Source organism: Meles meles, chromosome 15 (assembly GCF_922984935.1).
Source record: "Meles meles chromosome 15, mMelMel3.1 paternal haplotype, whole genome shotgun sequence".
In the NCBI taxonomy this organism is placed as follows: Eukaryota; Metazoa; Chordata; class Mammalia; order Carnivora; family Mustelidae; genus Meles; species Meles meles.
Window position 1 is genome coordinate 7,391,336 of NC_060080.1, and position 21,715 is coordinate 7,413,050.

The 21,715-nt window shown below is 51.5% G+C and overlaps 1 protein-coding gene across 1 annotated transcript in view; it reads right to left on the minus strand.

The window, feature by feature from the left end:
* Nucleotides 1–5,628: 5,628 nt before the first annotated feature.
* Nucleotides 5,629–21,715, minus strand: part of NOL10 (nucleolar protein 10) — an 85,709-nt gene continuing 69,622 nt past the window's right edge. The window contains exons 18-21 of the mRNA XM_045979896.1: nt 18,636–18,809; nt 18,126–18,373; nt 9,471–9,573; nt 5,629–6,420 (exon numbers count right to left, since the gene is read on the minus strand). Of these exons, the coding sequence (XP_045835852.1) occupies nt 6,301–6,420; nt 9,471–9,573; nt 18,126–18,373; nt 18,636–18,809 (645 nt within the window). The 3' untranslated portion in view covers nt 5,629–6,300. The remainder of the gene's footprint in view (nt 6,421–9,470; nt 9,574–18,125; nt 18,374–18,635; nt 18,810–21,715) is intronic.

Genomic DNA, 21,715 nt, shown 5'->3' on the forward strand with positions numbered 1-21,715 from the left:
AAAATCTGTTTTGCATTTAAATGATGCTGATGATAGAGCTTTGAAAAAGAGTTAAATATTCATCTTGTGCATTTAGTAAAAAAAAAAAAAAAAAAAAAATCACGGAAGCTCCAGCAAAATGTCTCACCACACAAGGCATCACGATTACACGCAAGTACACTTCTGGGAGACAAATCTCCCGGGCTCTGCGCTGTGCTCCCGGAATGCCAGAACACAACCCACGTGTCAGGGTCCGCAGGGATTTTCAGCTTGGGGCTGGATCCATCATCAGTGGGTTGTGAGGTCAATTTAATGGGTGTAAGCCTTTCACACGGGTGGAGGTGGGGGACGATGAGGCAACTGCTACAGGAGAGACGAGAAAAATCCCAGCGTGCTTTATGGGTTACAGTTTTTAACACTTTGGATATACACGTGTTTTGAGTCACAACGTCAAATGTATTTCTTACCATGGGACAAAGTACAACACATGAAAACACTGAGGTAGAATTTTGGACACCCAGAGAGGCAATAAAACCAGGGAAGAGAAAAAGCAGAGCCCGCACTTCTCAACTCGATGTCCTGTGTTTCATTACTTTGAGGAAGCAGTCAGGTGTTCTCCAAAAATGATGGTGTGGGGGGGTAGGTACGACGGAGTGAAGGATCAGGACAGACAGTCCACTGGGGATTAAGAGATTCAAGCAGAACAAGGGGCTGAATCAAGACTGAGCTCGGTCTGTCAGCACAGACATTCAGAACAAGGGAGTGGCAGCCGGTGGGGCTTGTTTACTTTGGTTCAAATCTTGCTTCTTATTTCAGGAGGAAACAGAAGCAATTAGAAGGGAATGTCCACCTGCTTCCTGCTCCTTATCTGCCTACCCATCACCTACCTCCCCGAACACGCCCGAGTCCGCTGTCTCTTCTCTCCCTACTAGCTGTGTCTACGGAAGGTCACTGCCTCCATCCGAGTCCTATACCCCACTCCCTCCTTCGCTACTGTGCTGATTCCAAACTACACCTACAAATCCTTTCTAGGGTTCCCCGAGCTAGCCAACACAAATACAGGTCGTCTGTTAAATTTGAATTTTGGACAAATAACAAATAATTCTTTAATGTATGGTCCATGCGATATATGGAACGCACTCTGCTAAGTCACGTGTTCATCCGAAACTCAAATCTCACCAGCTGTACCATATTGATGCCCCCCCACTCAGAAGATGGCGTTTAATTCCTCTCCCGCTCAGCGTGGGCCGGACTTGGTGACTCTCTCCTAATAAATGGGGAAAAGGGTAAGTGATGACGCATGACCTCCGCTACAGGTGATAAAAGCACGGTGGCCTCCACCCTGGTCCCTCACGTCCTCGGACAGCTCTGCGGAAGTGGGTCACAGGGATGCTCCAGCAGCCCCCATGGAGAGGTCCACGTGGCAACAACTGAGCCCTCCAGCCTGAAGCCGTGCATCGGAGCGAGCAAGGGGTCCTCCGGCCCAGGCAGCCGTGGCTGACATCTTGACTGCACCCTCGTGAGAGGCCCTGCATCCCGGCCACCCAGCCAGCCTGCTCCTGAATTCCTGACCCACGGAAACGGCTGGGTAACTCTGTTCTTTCAAGCCACTGAGGTTTGGGGTAATTTGTTACACGGCGACAGAGACCTACTGCCCTTACTTACGGTGTCACTCTGGTAACTGTCCTCTCTCTCTGATGTCAACACCTCTTACTTTTCCTGGCTCATGCCCAGAAACACGCAGACATGCTGGGATTTCTCCTGTTTTAAAGAAAACCCTGTCCAGTGGTTTAAGCCGCTGCCTTCGGCTCAGGTCATGATCTCAGGGTCCTGGGATCGAGTCCCGCATCGGGCTCTCTGCTCGGCGGGGAGCCTGCTTCCCTCTCACTCTCTCTGCCTGCCTCTCTGCCTACTTGTGATCTCTCTCTGTCAAATAAATAAATAAAATCTTTAAAAAAAAAAAAAAAGGGCGCCTGGGTGGCTCAGTGGTTTAAAGAAAACCCTGTCTTGGTCTCACAGGTCCTATTTTCTGCTCCCTTAGATCCAACAACTGCCAAGTGTTGTCGACCATCCCTCCTTCCGACTCCCTTTTCCCTACTGTCCTGAGCTACTCCAGGGAGGCCTTCCAGCCCGGAAACAGCTCTTGTCGACGGAGAACTGCCCCTCTGGTACTGAATCCAAAGTTCCATTTAACTAGTCATTTCATACGCATTTATTAGATAGCGACCACGTGCCAGGCATGGGGCTGGGTGTGCAGCAGTGAACAATACAGACCAAAACATCCCTACACTTACTGAATTTGCATTCTGGTGCGGGGTGGGGGACAAAAACAATAACTAAAGAAAAAAGGCACTGGGAGTACTTATGGATAAAGTACTATACCTGGAATCAAAATATTTCAAAGTAATGGGGCCAGTGGGTAGGAATAACGATGAAAAAAGATTTGTTGTTAATTACTGAGGTGGGTGATGGGCACACGGGAGATCACGAAGCTGTTTTCTGCTCTGGTGTATGTCTGACATTTTCCATCATAAAAAGTCTTTTACGAGCTCGCTGTATCGGGTACCTGCTGCAGTAAAGGCATGGGGAGAGCGCCGCGGGCAGGGCATGACTGTTTTACACAGCGCGGTTGTGTCCTCAAGTGTGACACAGACGTACCAACGGCGGCCGACGGAGAGCACTGCAAGCAGAGGAAATGCATCTGCAAGGCCCTGGCTTAAGAGAACGCCCAGAATGTTCTAAAGTTCCAAGGTCAGTGCAGTGATGACGACTTTATTTCTAGATCTGTCAGAGAGAGAGCATGAGAGCGCAAGCAAGGGAGCAGCAGGCAGATGGAGAAGCAGGCTCCCTGCCGAGCAAGGAGCCCGATGTGGGATCAGGAACTGAGTGGAGGCAGATGCGCAACCACTGAGCCACCCCGGCGTCCCGGAAATTCTTCATAATCAGAGTTGCGGCCGTAATAACACTCCATAAATGGTACGGAAGAGAATGCCATTAAGATTAGTCTGATTATGCTACAAGGTATTTGCCTCTGCTCTTTCTCTCAAATCCCACAGACAAAAAAAGAAGAAAAAATGGAAATGACATTTAGATTGCTTTGCTACATACAGGTGTTTCATGACATTACTATGTCCATTTAGAAAATAAGCTGGGTTATGGGGCGCCTGGGTGGCTCAGTCGGTCAAGCGTCTGACTCTTGAATTCAGCTCGGGTCATGATCTCGGGGTCCTGGGATCGAGTCCCGCTGCGCTCTGCACTCAGTAGGGGGCCTGAGTATTTTCCTCCTTTCCCTCTGCCCCACCCCCCACTCACGAGTACTGTTTCTAAAATAAATAGATGAATCTTTTTTTTTAAAAAAAGAAGAAGAAAGTAAGTTGGGTCATACTTACTATAGATGTGACTTTTTAAAAGGTTCTTTCTGTGGATTTTTAAGCGTGATCACCAAGAGCAGAAGAGTTAGCTTATGGATGAACCACGTAATAAAATACTCTGAAGTTTATAGATTAGAACGAAGGACATCTCTCTCTGTCCAAACTTGAGAAAACCAGTCATAAAGCGCCAGGTGAGGAGAGCACAGACAGTTGGCCCCGCTAGATGACTAACGTGTGTATGTGCTTGTTTAAAGAACAGACAAGTGCTGGAACAAATCTATCTCGGGGGGGTTGATGGGAATAAGTTGCTATAACGGGTACGGGTGACTTCGCTAAAACAATTCCTTTCCAAGAGGACATTTTCGTTGGCGTATAACATGCGCACAGGAAGGAGTCCGAGCTGGGAGAGCAGCTCACCGCCCAGGTTAAGGGGCAGAACCAGCCAGAGCCCAGATGTCCCACTGTGCCCCAGCACGCTCCGCCACTTTTCCCGCTCCCTGCCCGACTGCTGAAAACAACTTTTTCGAAAATAGTTGTGTAAAAAGATATTGAGGCACCAGGCCAGGGATATTAGAGAACGAGGGGGATCCGGAGCAGGACCAGGGGAGAGGCCACCATTCTGGAGTGCCCGGGACAGTCTTGTGAAAACCAAACCCCCACCTGTGGGCCGGGCCACGAGCAGCCTGCGTGTGGGTTCCTGGCGGAGACTCGCAACCGAGGGCTGGTCATCTGTCGCCAACAAACACGCTCCAGAGTACGTGACGTGTCCTACAGAGGAAGGTGAGGGTTGTGGCAGGCCCCTGGAGAGTGTTGGCGCCCGAGGGGCGGGGCTGTCGCAGGGCACCTGTGAGGGAGCCCTGGGGCCCGGCCCGTTTCTGTGCCATGTGCCAGTCTGTTCGCTGCACTTCCCCCGAACGGACAACACCCATGCAGCTCAGGGCCTCCACCCGCCCTTTCAGGAACGCTCCAGGACAAAAGCCGAGGGGCACCCCGCTCTGGAAAAGCCTCGGTATTAAGAAATCCTCGGAGTTCGGAGGGCTGCGCGCTGAGGTGCGGGAAGGGCGGCAGGTGACAGACCAGCTTTACCGAGCACTCACCGGCCTCACGCCGCGCTCAGTGCTCACCCCACCAAGTAGTCCTTTCACTCTCATGACAATGAAGTCTTGGGCTCATTTTAAAGGAGGAACGGATGCTCAAGGAGCTTGAACAGTCAAGATTCCAGAACTAGTGGGCAGCAGGGCCGGGATCGAACCCTAGGCCGGGTGGTTCCGCTGCCAGGGTCCTAGGCCCTCGCCCCGCCCCACCTGGACACACAGCCCCATGTCACAGAGCACACGATCACGCCCCGCGAGCTCGTGCCACTGCGCCTGGGACTCAGAGCCATGGCCTACTGGCTCCCCACTCCACAGGGACGGCCCCCTACCTCCCCCACCGAGGAGGAAGGAAAGGGAGAGAGACGCCCCGGAAGGCCAGGCATGCGTGCGGAAGGCCCTGACCCCGGGATACAGGTCTGCAGCGCAACCGCCCAGCCCTGGGGACACACTCTGGCCAGCAGCAGCCTCCCTTAACTTCCGAAATCCTTGCCTCTAAGGAAGCCATCAGCGTGGACACAGAGACAAGCAAGAGCTGAGGCCCCTTCCTTTGGGAGGAGGCAGGGGACGGGAGGCCAAAGGAGCAGAGAGGGGAAGCAGGTGAAGTCTCTGGTCCTGGACCACAAGCTGCGTGGGCGCCCGGTAACAAGCCTCTGGGGACGGTGTTTGTCCATACGCATAAGCCGCACACAAGCCAGACACACACCCGTCACAGACACACACACACACACACACCACAGCCAAGCACATCTTTTTTTCTGGAAACAGACTGCACCTCTCAGAAGTGGACATATGTCTGTACAGAAGCCACAGAGACATTACAGGGACAGTACTGAAAGACGCCAAGGAAAGAGAGCGGGGGAGACCAGAAGGCCTGCGGACCAGCGCTGTAACAGGAGGAGGAAAAGAGGAAAGCGATCTGGCAGAGCTTGGGGCCGCGACCTGGCGGTCCGTGAGGCTGCTTACACAGCCCGCTGCCTGGTCCCGTCCGCACTCTCCCCCTTTGTGCGGAGTGCGTTTCCAGCCAGATTCCATCATTTAGCAGCCAAAGAGCCCCGGTCCCGGCTGTACGTAAAGAAACACACCTCCAAAATCACATTAATACCTGAGAACTAGGGAAACTGAATTCAATATTCAAATTAACTCAAAAATGGATCTTTCTCAAAGAAGCTATTCAAATGAAGGTATTTATTTTTATAAATGTTTTCTCCAGCCAGTTTATCTCAAATTGCACTTTAAAAAACAAATAAAAAAAGAGAAAATCTGCATTTAATCTTGTAAAAAGTTAAGAGAATGACCAGTAGCTTCCATTTTTTAGGTTATTACTACCATTAAGTTATATTCTTTTTATAAAAATGTTTTAACCGCCCCCCCCCCCCATAAACAAGTCACAAACTACCAACGCAGAAATGCAAACACGGCCCACATGACAGCTCCGGCGAGACAGGAACAGGTTCCTGGGGGTCAACACCGAAGGGCAGCAGGCCCCGCAAGCAAAAACGCGCCTACAACAAGGCCGATCTGCATTTTTAGCACAGAATAACCTCCCATTTCATGGTACACATTTCACAATATCGGAAAACCACCAGTGGCCTTACTTGATTAAAACCGGGGGGAAAACAGACAGTGATTACAGGGAACAGCGACAGACAGACAGTGCCCCTAGGTCACGGGGCGACGCACTGCCCAGTGCAGGGGAGGGGGCGGTCTCCAAGTCTGCCGCAGAAGGCATGAGGACAGGTGCCAGAACTTTACCTTGCCCAGGTACCAAGAGTTTACATGAACTGTTCCGCATGCTGCCACGACGGTCAGTTCGGGCGCTCCTCCCGAGCTGCGGGCAGGACCGAGCGTTTCCGGAGTCAGTGGAACGGCCGGCCGCGCCTGTGTCTGGACTTCAGGTGACCGGCTGAGCGACGGAGGGTTTTCCTTTCTTGTCGGTGCAGCTTCTCAGCCTCCTGCTGCTTCTTCTGCTGTTCGGACTAAGGGAGAAAATTACATGAGAGAGAAAGAGAAAGAAAACCCCAACACCCTCTTCTGTAACCATGAGCACACCCCCGTCACACCGCCAACACAGCCGGGCGGAGGGAGCAAAGCTGCCCGGGGGTCTCGGGGCACGCAGTCTGGCCCCCGGACTCCGCTCCCGCCAGGCATTAGCCAGGACCACTGCTTTATTTACGTTGCCCCAAACACACACGCACACACAAATAGTTGCATTTCCCGAAGGTGTATTATAAGCCACCACGATTAAGGATCAATCACCGGAACAGATTCCCAAGAATCTTTGGCTGTTTCCAAAAAGTCCAACTCCCCTGGGAAGCCCGAGATTTGCTGCCGTTAAGCCCGGACAAGGGCTCAGAGACAAGTCGCCTGCAGGTCCCCGGCTGGAGCGGGCACGCGGGTTCGCGGGCTGACTGCTCCGAGGGCAGGCCTCCCGTGGGGACGCTCGCACTGGCAGAGCAGGCGGCCCCGTCCACCCCAAGGAGGCCCGCGGCTGCCAGGAGCAGCTGTCGGAGAGAAGAGAGCCAGCGCAGAACCCACAATGGAGGCCGGAGCCGCCTGGTTCTGAGGGCACCGACTCTTGAATGCCAGGCTCAGAAAGATATTCCCAGCCGCTGGAGCCGCACAAAAGGTAAACCGAGAAAGCACTGTGGGGCGGAAGTTCTAAAGCCTGGAAAGCATTGCCTTTTAGCCCCTAATGAGGCTGCTTGACGCGGACCTGTGTTACTCTGCGCACCGAAAATCCTCCTTCGTGTTTTGCTCTTGAAGGAGACGTCCCCGTTCACCTCCAGCGGGCATTATTTCATATTTTAAGATAAAATGCTGACAGGTGACGGAGTACTGGGGAAGGAGAGCGATCTGTGAGACTGGACTCTGAAAAATTCCTTAAGTTCTTTTTCTGATTATGACTACTCTTCAAGAGTCCCAATAAATCCCATCCCGTCGGCTCCTCCTGGCCTATCCCGAGCTGCCGCTTGGCTCCACCCCCTGGGCAAGAGCTGGTCCGTTTTTAGAAGTAAAAAGGGTCAGTCTTCTGCTAACTACAACTGTTCAACAGCTTCCCACAGTCCCACTTGCACCTCCGGTAAGCACCTCACGGGGCCCTCTGGGCCGGAGCCGCGCGGTCTCCGCTCCGTCTGACCCTCTTCCCTTTGACCTCGTCCGACACACACGGCTCTTGTTCGGACCCTCAAGCAAGGCTGCCTCAGTGCCACCCGCTGCCTGGCACCCCGCCTGACCCCTCAGGGCTCTCACGCAGCTTAGAGACCCGACCTCACAGCAACTCCCCCTCCCTGGCCCCTCGGTCTGGGTCCGGCCCCACCAGACGCCCTCAGAGCGCCGCGTCCTCTGCTGGAGCACCTGCCACCACAGCAAGGACGCAACCGGGTGTGTCGTCCTTTCAGCAGACTGACAGCTGCGGAGCAAGGGCCCCGTCTGTCTCGCCCGGGGTCCCCGCAGCACACCCAGGGCAGAGAGCTGACACACGCTTGGTGGCGGGGCACGCACACACCCGGAGGAACCTGCGCACGGGCTCACCGAACGACGGTATCAGGACCCCTGGAGGATCGACCAGCACTGATGACTTAATACTTTGCTTCGTCACGTTATGAAGTATCCCCCAAAGTGTCTCTCGTCCACAGAATTTTGGAAAGTGACAGGCCCAATAAGATAAACAGGTGCAGGAGCTCGTCCGTTAGGCGCTCTTCTGCACCTTCGGCGAGGACAGCCGTCCCGGGCATGTCCCCGCGGGTCTGCAGGGGGAGCAGTCTCCCGGGAACCCCCCTCTGTCTGCAGCAGCAGGTTTTGCAGAGTCCTGCCGGGCCTTCCCCACAAAGGCAGGAGCCTCCAGAGGAGCCTGGAAGCAGCAGTGACTGTCCCGTAGACAAAGCCCCACACGGAAAGGGATGCTCAGCAGCCTCTCTCTGGCCGGGGGCACCAGATGATGTCAGTGCTACGAGCCCAGTCCCGTATGACCGAGGGGCCAGGTAGCTCATCTCCCAAGTTTCCTTTCCCTCTGCTCCTCTGTCCTGCCCCAGCTGCTCGCCCACCGTCACCAGCAGGCTGGCCCAGAGAAGGGGGGATGCGGACACCTGTCAGCCCCAGGCCTTATAAGCAGCCTGGCCGACGGTCTGGTGATAAACTGCAGTACAGGAAACCTGGAAACCGGATCTGGGCCTTAATCCTAGTTTTGCCACTGAGCAACTGTAAATAATACTAGAGCACGAACTTTCCCCTTACATCGGGTCACGCGTTAGAAAGCATAAACGAGGGGTGCCTGGCCGGCTCAGTCGGTAAAGCATGTGACTCTTGACGGTGGGGTCGTGAGTTCAAATCCCGTGTTGGGAGTAGAGTTTACTCAAAAAAGAAAAAAGGTATACACGAAAGTCCTGGGAAAACCCGAGATTTCACCTAAGTCAATCACACACCTAGTATCGAAGGAGATTTTTACCGGACACTACACAAATCCCTAATTATTCCTAAACATGAGATTTGACAGTTACAATTTTGTTGCTCTAATGATACAAACAGGTAAAATCAAACATAAATTGCTATAGTTCCCCACACAGTTTCACAGCCTCTGCCGGACCCCACCATGGGGCCAAGCACTTATTAGTGCTTCTTTGGTTTTTTGCAAAACACTAGTAATTCTTGAGGCATCTTATTTTCATTTTACCCTGAATTCTAAGCCCTGGACAGTCAGGGCTTTCACTTTACAAGGCTGCACCGAGGTGGCCCAGTGACCCAGAAACCCCACGGCCGGCTCCACGCCAGCACTGCCAGCTCCGGGTCGGTAAGGGCCCACCTCCGTCAGGACAGCAGGGGCCCTACTCAGCCTCGGGCTCCACCAAGCTGTGGGCTCGCTCCCAGTCCCGGAGGGGCTCTGGCTACAGGAAAAGAGCTAGAACAGAAACGCGGCTACCTCAACAGGGGACAAGCCTGGGAAGGCCATGCTGAGGTCAGACACATGCACGGCGCTACTAGAAGCCTATGTTCCCCTCCTGAATTAACAAAATCACGCTGGAAAACTTACCCTCTTTAACGTGAATGTCAACTGTTTGCTGCCGACTGTGGTGTCTGCTACGCTCAACGGGCCATTTTTTGCTTCGAGTTTCAAACGATCTTCAAGGGTTTTACTGGAGGAGATTTAAGAGAATGACACATTAATTAACACTGTTTTGATCTGGCATTTGAAACAAGTTTTAATTAGAACGGATGACATGAAGAAAATCTGTTACACTTATGGGCGAGCCAGAAAATGGCATTCACGGAACGCAGTCGCGGGAACAATGGGGGGGGGGGGAACTGTCATCCCTCATGCTCAGCAGCTACACAGTGAAAACGGCAGCTGCCAAAACATCCGCTCGTTTAGTATTTCAAGTGGTGGTTCCAAATAGATTTTCAAGGGCTGCTCCTGATCTCGCTAAATCACATTTCTGAAGCCGCCATGGGAGGAGAGCTATTTCTGAGGCCCGTGATGGACTGGAACGGTCAGTGGCATGGACATTTCTGGAGTGTTCTGTATTTAGGCCCCGCACCAGGCAGGCTGCAGAGCACTTCAGTGCTCCCGCCGCCCAGTCACCTCTCCCAGGGAGCAGACCCCGGGCAGGTCTTCCAGGTGAAGCCAGGGAGAAGTGCCTTGCGAATATGGAGGCGCCCTTCACCTGCTCTCAGCTCCCTGGGCGACACTCAGCACCCACCGTGCGGACCCCGGGACATGCATCCTTCTGACCACAGATGGCAAACGAAAGCTCCGTGGGTAAACTCCATTTGGTCTGCTCACTTCACTGCTACTTTTCTCGGTGCCTTTCCTTCCACTTTCTTACTTGAATTACTCTGCCCATCAAACTTTACCCCCAGTGGAAATTTCGTCGCGTTTCTTGATCACGTTTTCCACACTTTTCTAGGGTCTCTAGGCCCCCGCTGTGGCCGGGGTGCCATCCGCACCAGAACCACCACCCTGCCCGGCTTTGCCATCAACGCGTCCAGCTTGCATCTTGTCCACGTGACCCTTCCTCGCATGCACAGTTCTCACGTTCTAGTAGAAAATCAGAACAGTGGCCCTTTCTGTGAACTGGGCTTGGAGGGAAAAAACGGTGACTTCTCACGGCAGCTCTGACGCTCGGAGAACCGGCCAAGGCGGCAACGCCCATGGGTGCCCGTGACGGAAACGGGAGGAGGGGGCCCAGGAAGCCAGAGGAAGAGAATACGGTTCTCTCTCGTCTGCTGTTCCCTCTTCCAAAGAAAAGTTAACGCTTCCCTTTCTGATCCTCCTAGTACCGACCGGAGTTGAGTGTGCCCCTCTCGAGTTACCCTGTAAAAACACCTGACTGAATTTAGAAATGGTTGAATTGGGCGAACGGTTTGCTTTTGCCTGAAATACGATCTTCATAACTAATTACTGAGCAGAAGCCTTCTCCTAAACGGCCTGCAAGATAAAGCGATGCCCCTTTGAAATTGCGCAGGAAATGTTTGATGTCCGCACCAGGGGAGACTTATCTCCGGTTTACAACGAGCAGTAACGTCCCGAACACGCCTTCTTTACCTGACTTGAGACGTGAAGTGGTTAGCATGAAAGTGGCACTCTTTTCTAAGCAATAATGTTATTAAGAAGCACTTTTAAAGTACTTTTCATCTTCAAAGTGCTTTACAGACGAACTAATTAATCCTTTCAACATCCCTGAGACACAAGTATTTATCCTTTATAGATGGCGAGAAGGGAGGTGAGGCACTAAATGACTCGCCCCGGGCCACGTGAGGACTCGGTCTAAAACCAGGATTCCAATTTAAGCCTTTCTGGTTTCCAGGAGTGTGTCAGACCAAACTTGATTTATACCGTTTTGTGCAGGAAACGCGTCCACAAAGCCTTCCGAATGACAAGCTTCCACACGACAGCCGGAATGAAACGAAGCTCTAGTTCGGTTTGGCTTTCAGCGAGAACGCAGACGTGAGCGTCAGCGGCCCCGGAGCGGAGGGGAAATATGTCGCCTAAGCGCATTCCTGAGCCTGTTCGCGCCCTTCTCGTTCTTTCCTTTCATGGCTTCCGAAGAGCCATGGAGCCGCTGAGACAGGGTGGCACACAGCAAACACTAATTTGGGAAGAAAGTGACTTTTCAAGTAAATTGTGGGCAATTACTACTCTTTTAAGAATGACCTTATTTCCTCCATGATAGGGTATATGAATTCTGGTTTTCTCTCAATGCACTTTCAGTGCGCACTTGTAAAAACTTGTTCTGTCTGGGCTGCTTGGAAAGGCGAGCAGAGTTTTAGAACGAGCCATGGCAGAAGATCAGACACAGGCGCTGAGTGCGGAGGTTCCTACATTAAAGCGCGTTCCACTTCCCTCCCTTTGAAAGTCGGTTTACGGTATGTGGCTGCTAACCAGCAGGTCCCAAGCCAGCTACTTGAGCATGAATCCAGTCAGAGCCGATTTAAGCAGCAGACAGACAACTAAAAACGGTCTGCTGTAACAGAAGAACAAAATGCAGAAATCCACACTGTGTGACATCGATAAGGAAGGTTAAGAACTTTAGAGAACAAAATGCTACTGTCACATGAGGACCAACGCCCCCACCATTTTATGGGGACTGCTAAGAAGACAGATGTGGGCTTCCAACCTCTGTCACCTTCCAAAGGTTGAAAGGACAGAATTATCCAGCACAGGACAAAGAACAGGGCTATGGGGGCGGGGGGACCAGCGTTCTCAGAAAGGCTATATTAAAAAAAAGTGGGCATGAAGTACAAGGGGAAACATCAAATTAGATATTTATTTTATGCCCCAGGAAATAATGCTCCTCGACTGAGTTTTTTAAAAGCACTGTGTGGAGGCAGGTGCGTTCGTTCAGCATTCAGAGGACTTAACTCAAAAGAAAGGACGCGTCCGTCCACAGTCCACACCAAAGGGAACAGGCAGGCGGTGGAGAAGCGGAACCTACAGCGGAAGAGCAAACGTGAAACACTCCGTTCAGAGCCGAGTACCTTCGAGAGATATTTACAGAGACCGCGCAGGTCACCGAAAAGTCCATCTCAAGGCCTCCTGTCTGTCTGCACGCTCCTCGAAGCGCCCGTGTCGGGAGATGCGAACGAAAGCGACCAGCCTATCTGCATTCGGCGTCGATCAGCGACACTCGGAGTCACAAAGATGCCTGCCGGACCCGGCTGCCGCGAGTGCGGGCAACAGGCATGATGGTAAGAGCGCAGAGAGCTCGAAGCCTCTCTCCAGGACGATGTGACCCCTTGTGATCCAGCAAGTTCTGGCACTGGTACAGTCTGAAGAAACCCCTGCACACGTCATGGTCTGATGAACCAGCAGTGCAGCTACTGGGAGGCCCACATGCACTTGCAAAGAAAACTTTCCTACGCTCATCGCTACGTGGACAGAGCCGCTCACCGGCAACGGGATCGGCGGGGCCCTTCACATCCAGGAGAGGACAGCCAGCACTGAGCACGTGTGAGCGTGCACCCACAGGAGCCCCTGAATTCTAGAAAGGCACACACAGCAGTGACCTCCGGGAGGGAGCGTGGGGGTAAGAGGGAGCCTTTCACCTGTTATTCTACATTCTTACATATTACAACGGAAGGATGCTTACAGGTCACCTGAGTGTGTACCAACCTGAGTAAGAAGAGATTCGGTTTTCTAAGTGCAACTTTGGAATTAAACTGCTTTCGAAATTAGATTTAAAAATGCTTCTGTTAAAATAAGACCATGTTCCTTCAGCTCTCACCCACCGGCAGTGAGGAAAATCAGCTGAAGAGTAAAACGGGCCACAGCGGTCCACAAAGGGATAAATTTGCAGGCACGATAAGCAGTGACCCAAGGAGTACTCAAGTCACCCGGGGGAAGAAGCCGAGCTCCTCCAAGGCAGGAAATGGTTCTGAAATCTCTGAATGTCCAAGACAGGCCACAGGCTAGGTGCTTCCAAGAAGGCCTTCCCACCTAAAGGCCACCTGGTCGGGGAGGGGAGGGGAGGTGGCCCCAGCTCCTGGGCTCCGGGAAGCTGTGTTGTTCTAGACCTCTCCTCCAGGCTCCCCAGCACGTCCCCACCAGCGCCTCCCCCGCTGGCCGCTGCCCCAGATACTGGAGAGGCCCATTGCCCAGACTCCTGACAGGCCCGTGGCATGAACTGCCCCACTTTCTACCCATCCATCCTGATGGCCTCCCCTCAGGCTCTCTGAGGGTGTACCCCCATCCTTTCTGAGGCCCCCTCCTTACCCCGGGCCCGGCTCCTCCCAACCGCTTACTGAACTCAGCTGTCACTTGGGTCTCCTGCATCACTGTCTGCTCGCCACAGGTAATCCCTCCCTGCCCACTAACACATTCTAGCTCTCCTAAGCCTACAAGACCTTCCCCATCAACCTGTTGGCTTTGATGCCTTCCTTTTTCTGCCAAATTCCTTGGGAAAATCATCCACATTAACCGCTCACAATTTATCATCTCTATTCATTCATCTGTCCGTTGCCCTCCAACATTTGGGCTGATGCCTGAAGAAGCTGGTCCCGGCAAGACCAGCATGGCTTTGCTCCCTCCCGTGGCCCTCCGGGTCTCTCTGACATTGGCGCCACACCCTGTCACTTTCTCCCTGCTTGGCTCTTTCCAGCTTTCCGCCTACAACTCTGAAAACTCCTCAGTGATCTTTACTACCTCCTTCTCCTCCGCTTGTCTTCCAAACTGGAACCCTCAGCCCCTGGCGGGCAATTTCCCCGCGACAGCTCTAAAACGAGCAGCAGTGCTCTGCGTGCAGGTGTATCGTTCTAAGGACAGGTGTGCGCTTTGACCACAGACTCGAAAAATACCTGCTGCTCGCCAGGGGCTCCCCTCTTCACCCTCACCGCACTCTGCACACTCGGAGTGGGCCACAAGCACACGGGACTGCTTGCTCACCCCCAGGTCTCGGGTTTCCTACCGAACGTCACCAAGACGCGCGGCACCACACACTTCCCGGGCCGAGAGCCGGCTCAGTGCTTGCAACCTTAAACCTGGTTTTCACTCTGTCTCCTTGACCTTGGTGGCAACACGGCCAGACAGTTCAGCACTGCCTGACCATTCCTTTCTCCTTTGCTATTAAGTTACTAACCAAACAACCCTGAGCTGTAGGCCATTTTCCTCTCTTATTCTTAGACAGTCTTGTGGATAATCTGGTGCTGGGCTGCCTGGTCGCCCCTGTCCCACAGTTCAGGCTCTTATCACTTACTTCTGACTGGGACCACGGAACAGTCTGGTAGCTGAGCTCAGGGGCCCCTCCCTGCAGTTTCTCTCTCAAACGGAGATACTTCATGGCCAGTTTCTGGGAAAGAGGGACTTTTATGCCTCTAAGATTTTTTTATTTTCTGTAACAAACATGGACTGCTATTATGTAGGTATTCACATGATTTGGGGACGGGGTTGGAAACAGATTTGCTACTGGTAATCTCAGTGGTTTAGCCGTGTGTGGGCCCCTCCCCGGTCACTCTACGCGCCCCGGCAGCACCACGACCACATCCCGTGGCTTCACGCAGCGCTCCCTGTTCACCCGCCATCTCCCCAACCCGGCTGCGGGGGCTCAACATTTTGTCTTTGTCTTCGACCAGTGTTGGTACGACCTCTGGTAAAAACTTCCTTCAGTCTCCAAAACTCAAACCCCTTCCTTTCTTGTGCACTGTCCATGTGGCCCTGTGCCGTCCAGAGCAGCAGCGGGCGCGGGGAAGCTGCGGTCCTGGGAGCCGCACTCGCCTTTCCAGCCCCGGCTCCGGACGGCACCGCTCACCCGGGCGGGCACTCGGCGACGGTCTGACGGATGAACGAGCGGCCAGCGAGGCTGCCGGGAGGCTGAAGACACTCACAAACCCGGCGCTGTCAGGACGCAAACGCGCTGACACACGGAGGTGTGGGTCTGACGCCATGTTACCAGGCCGAGCCAAGAGGACGACTCACTCCAGTACGGGGCTAGGGTTCGTAATTCACTGTTCCCTTTGCGGAAAACGTTTTAAAGTTGGGCAAGTCCAGGTGAACCTTCAAAACCTAATACACTCAGTTTTGATGCTGTGTTTCATTGACTGCCTCGTGGTAACTCAAAGAACAAGCAGAAGGCGTCACTTTGGGTCTCTGAAGGGTAATGGTTCAATGCTTCAATAAATAACACAAAGATACGGCAAGTTCAGGGTTTGCCAAAGTAATCCAGTCAAGACTAGAACTCAGTAAGCAGTTTGTGCCAAAAGGCCGGCAAACTGCGGGCTGTTCATACCAAAGGGCTATTACTTTAAGCAGCAGGACTCTCCTTTTAAGCTCAAGAAGCACTATCACTTACACAATTCCTCCTCTCAAAAAAAAAAAAAAAGTTTAATGGAGTAAAAATGTTGAACTGTAGTGTATTAACTTGGCTATTATTTATCCACTAAATACTAAATTTCCATCCCTTTTGTTTCTCTTATTAACGTCCTGCTACAACCCACGGGCAGAACAAAAACAGTGGGAGGCATCTTCCCGCCCCCACATCACCACATTACTGTGTTTACCTGAAGACAACTGTCCCCAGGTTTTCCTGGCCAGTGGGCTGGGAGCTCAGCCAGCCTTGAAAGGGAACTTCCGGAGTTGCCCGACACGTAGCCATGGCACAAGAGAGTCACAGTTCCCCAAAACCTTATCAAGTCCCCACTTGGGTCTAGTACCGAGTCAGGAGCCAGTGGCCAAGTAAATAAAGCAAGACAGAACCAGCGGACAACCTAACAAAGAAACACTCCACAGAACTGGAAACCTACAAACAACCGGTCTTCCCTCCGCCTCTGAGCAGGACTCCCAGCTGAACCTTCGAGACCAACAGGTACATAAAAAGTGAGCTTGCCCACGCTGTTGGCAGGAACGTGAAAAGGACCAGCCTCTTTGGGAGGCAGGCAGGCAGCTTCTCAAAAGGTTAAGCATCATGCTACGTACGACAACCACTCCACTCCTAGGTGTGCAGCCGGGAGAGGTGAAGTGGTCTGGTAAGACCGCACGCACAAACATTCACAACAGCATTATGCACAACAGCCGAAACGTGGAGCAACCCACAGGTCCATCTGCCGGCGAACAGCGAAGGACCAGGGTCCACCCACACACCAGAAGCGCTCTCGGCAACAGAAGCGAAGGCAGGGCCGACAGCTGCTCCGGTGCAGACGAACGCGAACCTGACGGAAGCCAGTACGAGCGGCGCACAGTGTATGGTTCCACCGACAGGAAACAGAACAGGCAAATCCACAGAGACAGAAAGACTGGTGATTGCCTGGGGATGGGGTGGGCTGGGGGCAGACGGCGGTGAACGCTATGGGGCACGGGGCCTTATTCGGGAGAGATGCGTCGTGGCGACAGCCGCACAGCTCCGTGGATGCGCCGGAGACGACGGACTGCACACAGTAGGCGATGAATGGTATGCTACGTAAGTGACCTCAAGGAAGTTGCTATTAAAAGAAAAAGGTGGTAAAGATACCTTCCAAAGATATGGACCCTATTACTAGATTCTGTGCTCACCAGCCGATCTTTTATTCGTTAGAACCAGAATATTGAGATGCTCCTGGATTCCAAGTTGAAGGATTCACTCAACATTGGGTATCCCAGTTACCTGCTAGAAGCTGGTGAGATGACGAGGACCAGCCCTATCTCTGTTCCAGAAACAGTTCAGCCTATCCACCGATGTCCTCTCCACCCTTTCCCCGCTTCCTGCATCCGGAAAAGCCTACCTTCCAAACAGGAAGCTGGGAGCTGCAGAAGTGAGGTACAGAACCTCACTGGTTCTCGTACTGCCCCCGACCCCATACCCCACCCACCCACCCACCCGGCCCCTCCTTCCGCTCCTCCTCCCCTGGGCTCCCCAGACCTTCTGGCTCTTCTTGTAAGATTCTCCACCAGGACCGCCTGTCATTATTAATACTCAGCCCGGGAATTCTCAGAGCACAGACTTACCTAACCTACAGCTTGTACACGATCTGGCGTTGAGGACCTAGTTTGTTCCTTACTTAGCCGCCTATAACTATAAGTGTCCAAATAACATTTTTAGTGTTGCCTTTTTTACGGAGGTAAAATACATTCACATTCCTGTGCAACCATCACCACTATCCGTTTTCAGAACTTCTCCATCCGCAACTGAAACTCCGAACCTCGTTAAGTGGCATCTCCCTGCCCCCCACCCCAGCCCCGGGGATCCGCCATCCCACTTTCCGTGTCTGTGTATCGGACTAGTCTACACTACCACTCCTTCTCATCTCTCAATATTCCCGCGAAAGGCTTAAAACGTCTGGCAGATTTTCCAGTAACCAAGTAATCGGGCAAGCTGAGATGCGGATAAACGTAACTGAAACTCTAATTAAGAAAAATAGCTTCTTGCTAAGATGCCAAGAATCTGCTGCCTCCCAATTACCATGGTACGGAGGAGCGCTGATCGTAGGGCACAGAATCAAACGGGCACCTGCGGGTCAGCGCAGCGGACGGAAGGAAGCAAGGATGACACACGCGTGTGACCAACGCGGCACAGACGTGTTCTTACGTACACTGGCCATTACTCCCAGGGCCGGGCCTCGGGCCTGACTTTATGGAAACTCCAGCTCAGAGGGTTATTAACAGTCATCATCGTAGAGACCAGTGTACTTCCCCTCAAGCCTTTTGGTGCTTTAACTCCAAAGACCAAAATGTCCTCCTCAGGCCCCCGCAGCCGGCGAGGCCCCCGAGAGCAGGCTTACTCACTTCAGTAGCTTCTGCTTGGTGGCAGAATCTTTGAAGCTCCGGAATTCCTCGCCTGCTTTGATCTCGTAAAACTGGGGCTTGAGGACCGTCTGCTGGTCCTCCCGGGCCCGCTCCTGCCGCTTCGCCTTCTCCTCCTGCTGGAGCAGCCTGCGCTGCTTCCTGACCTCTTCGACCCAGTCCTTCTCATCATCTGAACTCTCAGAACTCTCTGCATCGCTTGGTTGTCCTTCCGGTTCTTCCTCCTCTTCCTGAAAAGAAAAACAGTAAGCAGCAGCTCCGTTCCCCCACCGGACACCGACCCGTTATCCTCTCCCAACTCGCCGTCACCCGCGGGGTACGTGACACTGCCCGCATCGGGGCGGGGGGTCCCCTTAATTAAGGAAGATCCGCTTCCGAGCTGAAGCGCAAACCACTTACACCCCAAGTGTCCCAAAGGCTCTTCGGACTTACACACAAAACTTTATGTCAGAGAAACAGCAGCAGACATGAAAATGATAAGGAGTACATTACTTGTTCACGAAGTTCTTGCTGCTCTAAGACTCTTAGTTTCTTCTTCCGTTTTTCACTTATTTTCGAAACAAGTGGGTTCAAAAGCCTAAATTCTTCACTCTCTTCATCCACTTGGAAGTCAGGGTTCTCAAACATAACTTTAAACCGATCATCGGTGAGAATATTAGGAAGGCTCTGTGACAAAAAGAATGCAGAAATTTAAAGTTAGTATGAATAAAATCTGACCAGAAGGATGGCCCAAAAACATTTCAGTCAATTATAAATTAATAAGCTGTACAAGGCACAACATTAAATTATTAGGAAACTTCTTTAGAACTAGTTTCCAGAACTTTCTAACTACCTGCAAATAGATTCTACTAATCTATTTCACAGACAATACATAATACTTGACCATTACACATAATAAGCGAAGAAAGAACCTTTTTGACTTAAATTTACGCTTACTACATTAGAAAGAATTTTCTTCAATTAACATTTCTCATGAAAAAACACTTCTTAAGGAAATATGTATTTTTGAAACATGGCTTTCTAAGCATAGCTATTACACGTGTAGAAACAAAATCAGTGAGTTTTCCAAGTTCATATTCCAAAACTGGGAAAGGAAATACAGAACAATAATCAGGCAAGAATTAACATGGTGGGAGCTGCTGGTGGAAGCTTCCTGACTCTGAGTTCTCTGGAAACATAAGGGAAGCTTCCATCTCTTACAGGAAGGCCTCATCAATTTTTTTCCGTAGGCCATTTAATGGTTCACAGAGGATACAGTGTAAACTTTCTGACACAATAAAACTGATAATGAGACCATTTGAATAGGTCGGGCCGACACTAAGTTCCTTTCTAATTGTAACATTTTTGAACAGAAAGTTTTCTAGAAGGCATCACAAACTTAGCTGTTCACATGGACACACGACAATCTTCTACACTCAGGGCTCTCCTATGGTTTCTTATCTGCTGCAGACTTGGAAATCGGATAAATGAACCTATTTCATAGGGTTTGTAAATTAAACTGCTTGAACGGGCACTGGAGAAGCTAGGCTGTTCGTGCTTGCCTGTAAGCAGCGTATTTCTGAGTGTGGTATTTGGAATATAGCTACACAAAACTTTGGTGAGTCATAACACATTAAGGAACTGGGGCTGTTTATTACAGGTATGCACCCCAAATCCGATAAACCCTTAACCTGAAATTCTATGACATACCGAATATATATTGAAGATACACTGAACAAGCCTTCCCTGATTAAATATTATTTCCAAGACAGATTTAGGTTCAAGGGAGAAACAGAGATACCATCTAGTTCCTGGTCCCAAGGTGCTAGCTCAGAATCTAACGAGAAAGGAAAAAACAGAAACAAACAAAAGCCTGGAGGCTCCAAGGCACCAGACGAAGGATGGTGAGCGAAGCTGAAAGTCTCTAAGAGCAGAGGTCAAAAGTGTCTCCAACCAGAGACACGTCAGAAGGGCTCACTGGGGGATGTGGCACCTGGGAGGACAGGTGAATAGGTTTCAACAGACCAAGCTGAAGAGCATTTCCAGCCCATCGAGGAGTGGTGAACAGTCTGATGACACACGAATGACAAAATCTGAAAATGCATTTTTTACCAGACTGTAAAGGAAATCAACCCCATAACACCGGGCCCTTTATTCTATGGGTGAGGGGGCACTCCTAGGGAAGAGAAGGATGAGGAGGGGACAGGTGCAGCTCGAGGTGTGCTCCGGGGCTCTCGGATGACAAGGAGAGAACTGCGCTGTGCGAGTCCTCAGCAGACGGGAGCTGAGGGGCCGCCGAGGGAGAAATCAGGCATGAGGAAGACCCAGAGAAGAGGCAGGGCCTGACTTAAGCCGGGAACAAACACGGTTCGAAGAAAGCGTGACCGTGAGACACACTTCCACGTTTGGACTGATAGCTGCGGCTACGCAGGAGCAGGCAGGAGGGGGATGAACAGCAGTGTGTGAGATCCAGCGTCAGTGACTGGAAAGTTGGTGCTACCAGGAGTTAGGCCCCAGCACTGAAGAACGCCAGGAAAAGAGGCAGAGGGTGGGGCAAAGGACAAGAAGTTCCAAAAAGCAAGAGGACCTCCAGCAAGGGCACGGAGAAACTGTGGCACGTTCAGACAACGCCAGAGGATTCCGTGCTAGAAAGAAATGAGCCAACAAGTCATGGAAAGACATGGAGGAACCTTAACTGCATGTTACTAAGTGAGGGAAACCAGTATGAAAAGACTTCATATGTAGGATCCCAACTCTACTGCATTCTGGAAAAGGTAACACTGTGGACAAAGCACAAAGACCCGCCGTTGCCAGGGGCCAGGTGAAGGATGGATGAACAGGCAGGGCACAGATGATTTTTAGGGCAGTGAAACTACTCTGTATGACATTCTAATGGTGGATACACGTCATTACACATTTGTCCAAATCTACAGAACACACATCAAGTCTAACGTAAACTATGGACTTTGGGTGATGATTTCACCAAGTTAACCAATGTCCCCTCTGGTGGGGATGTGGTCAGGAGGGCAGACTGTACATGTGTGGGCACAGTGGGGCACACAGGAGAGATCTATGACTTCCCCTAAGTTCTGCTGTGACCCTAAAACTGCTCTAAAGAAACTAAATCTTTAGGGAGAATGTCATCTGGATTTTGATGAACACCATTAGATGCCTGGGAGCAACATGCCAGGTCTCAAGCGAGAGAAGGAGGCTAAGTAGCATAAATTCTTACTTTATTCACTAAATAATCACATTCAGTAATAGAGAAACAGAAACATGTCACAAAAAATATGCTACTGGTATTCTTAAGTTTTTTCCTAATTTTATTTCATTTTAATTTTTTAAAAAGATTTTATTTATTTATTTGATAGAGAGATCACATGTAGGCAGAGGCGGCAGAGAGAGAGGGAGAAGCAGGCTCCCCACTGAGCAGAGAGCCTAATGCGGGACTCGATCCCAGGACCCTGAGATCATGACCAGAGCCGAATGCAGAGGCTTAACCCACTGAGCCACCCAGGCGCCCCCTTTTTCTTAATTTTAAACAAATAAATTGTACTGCCTAAAGACAAGTATGTTTTGGATGAACAACTATA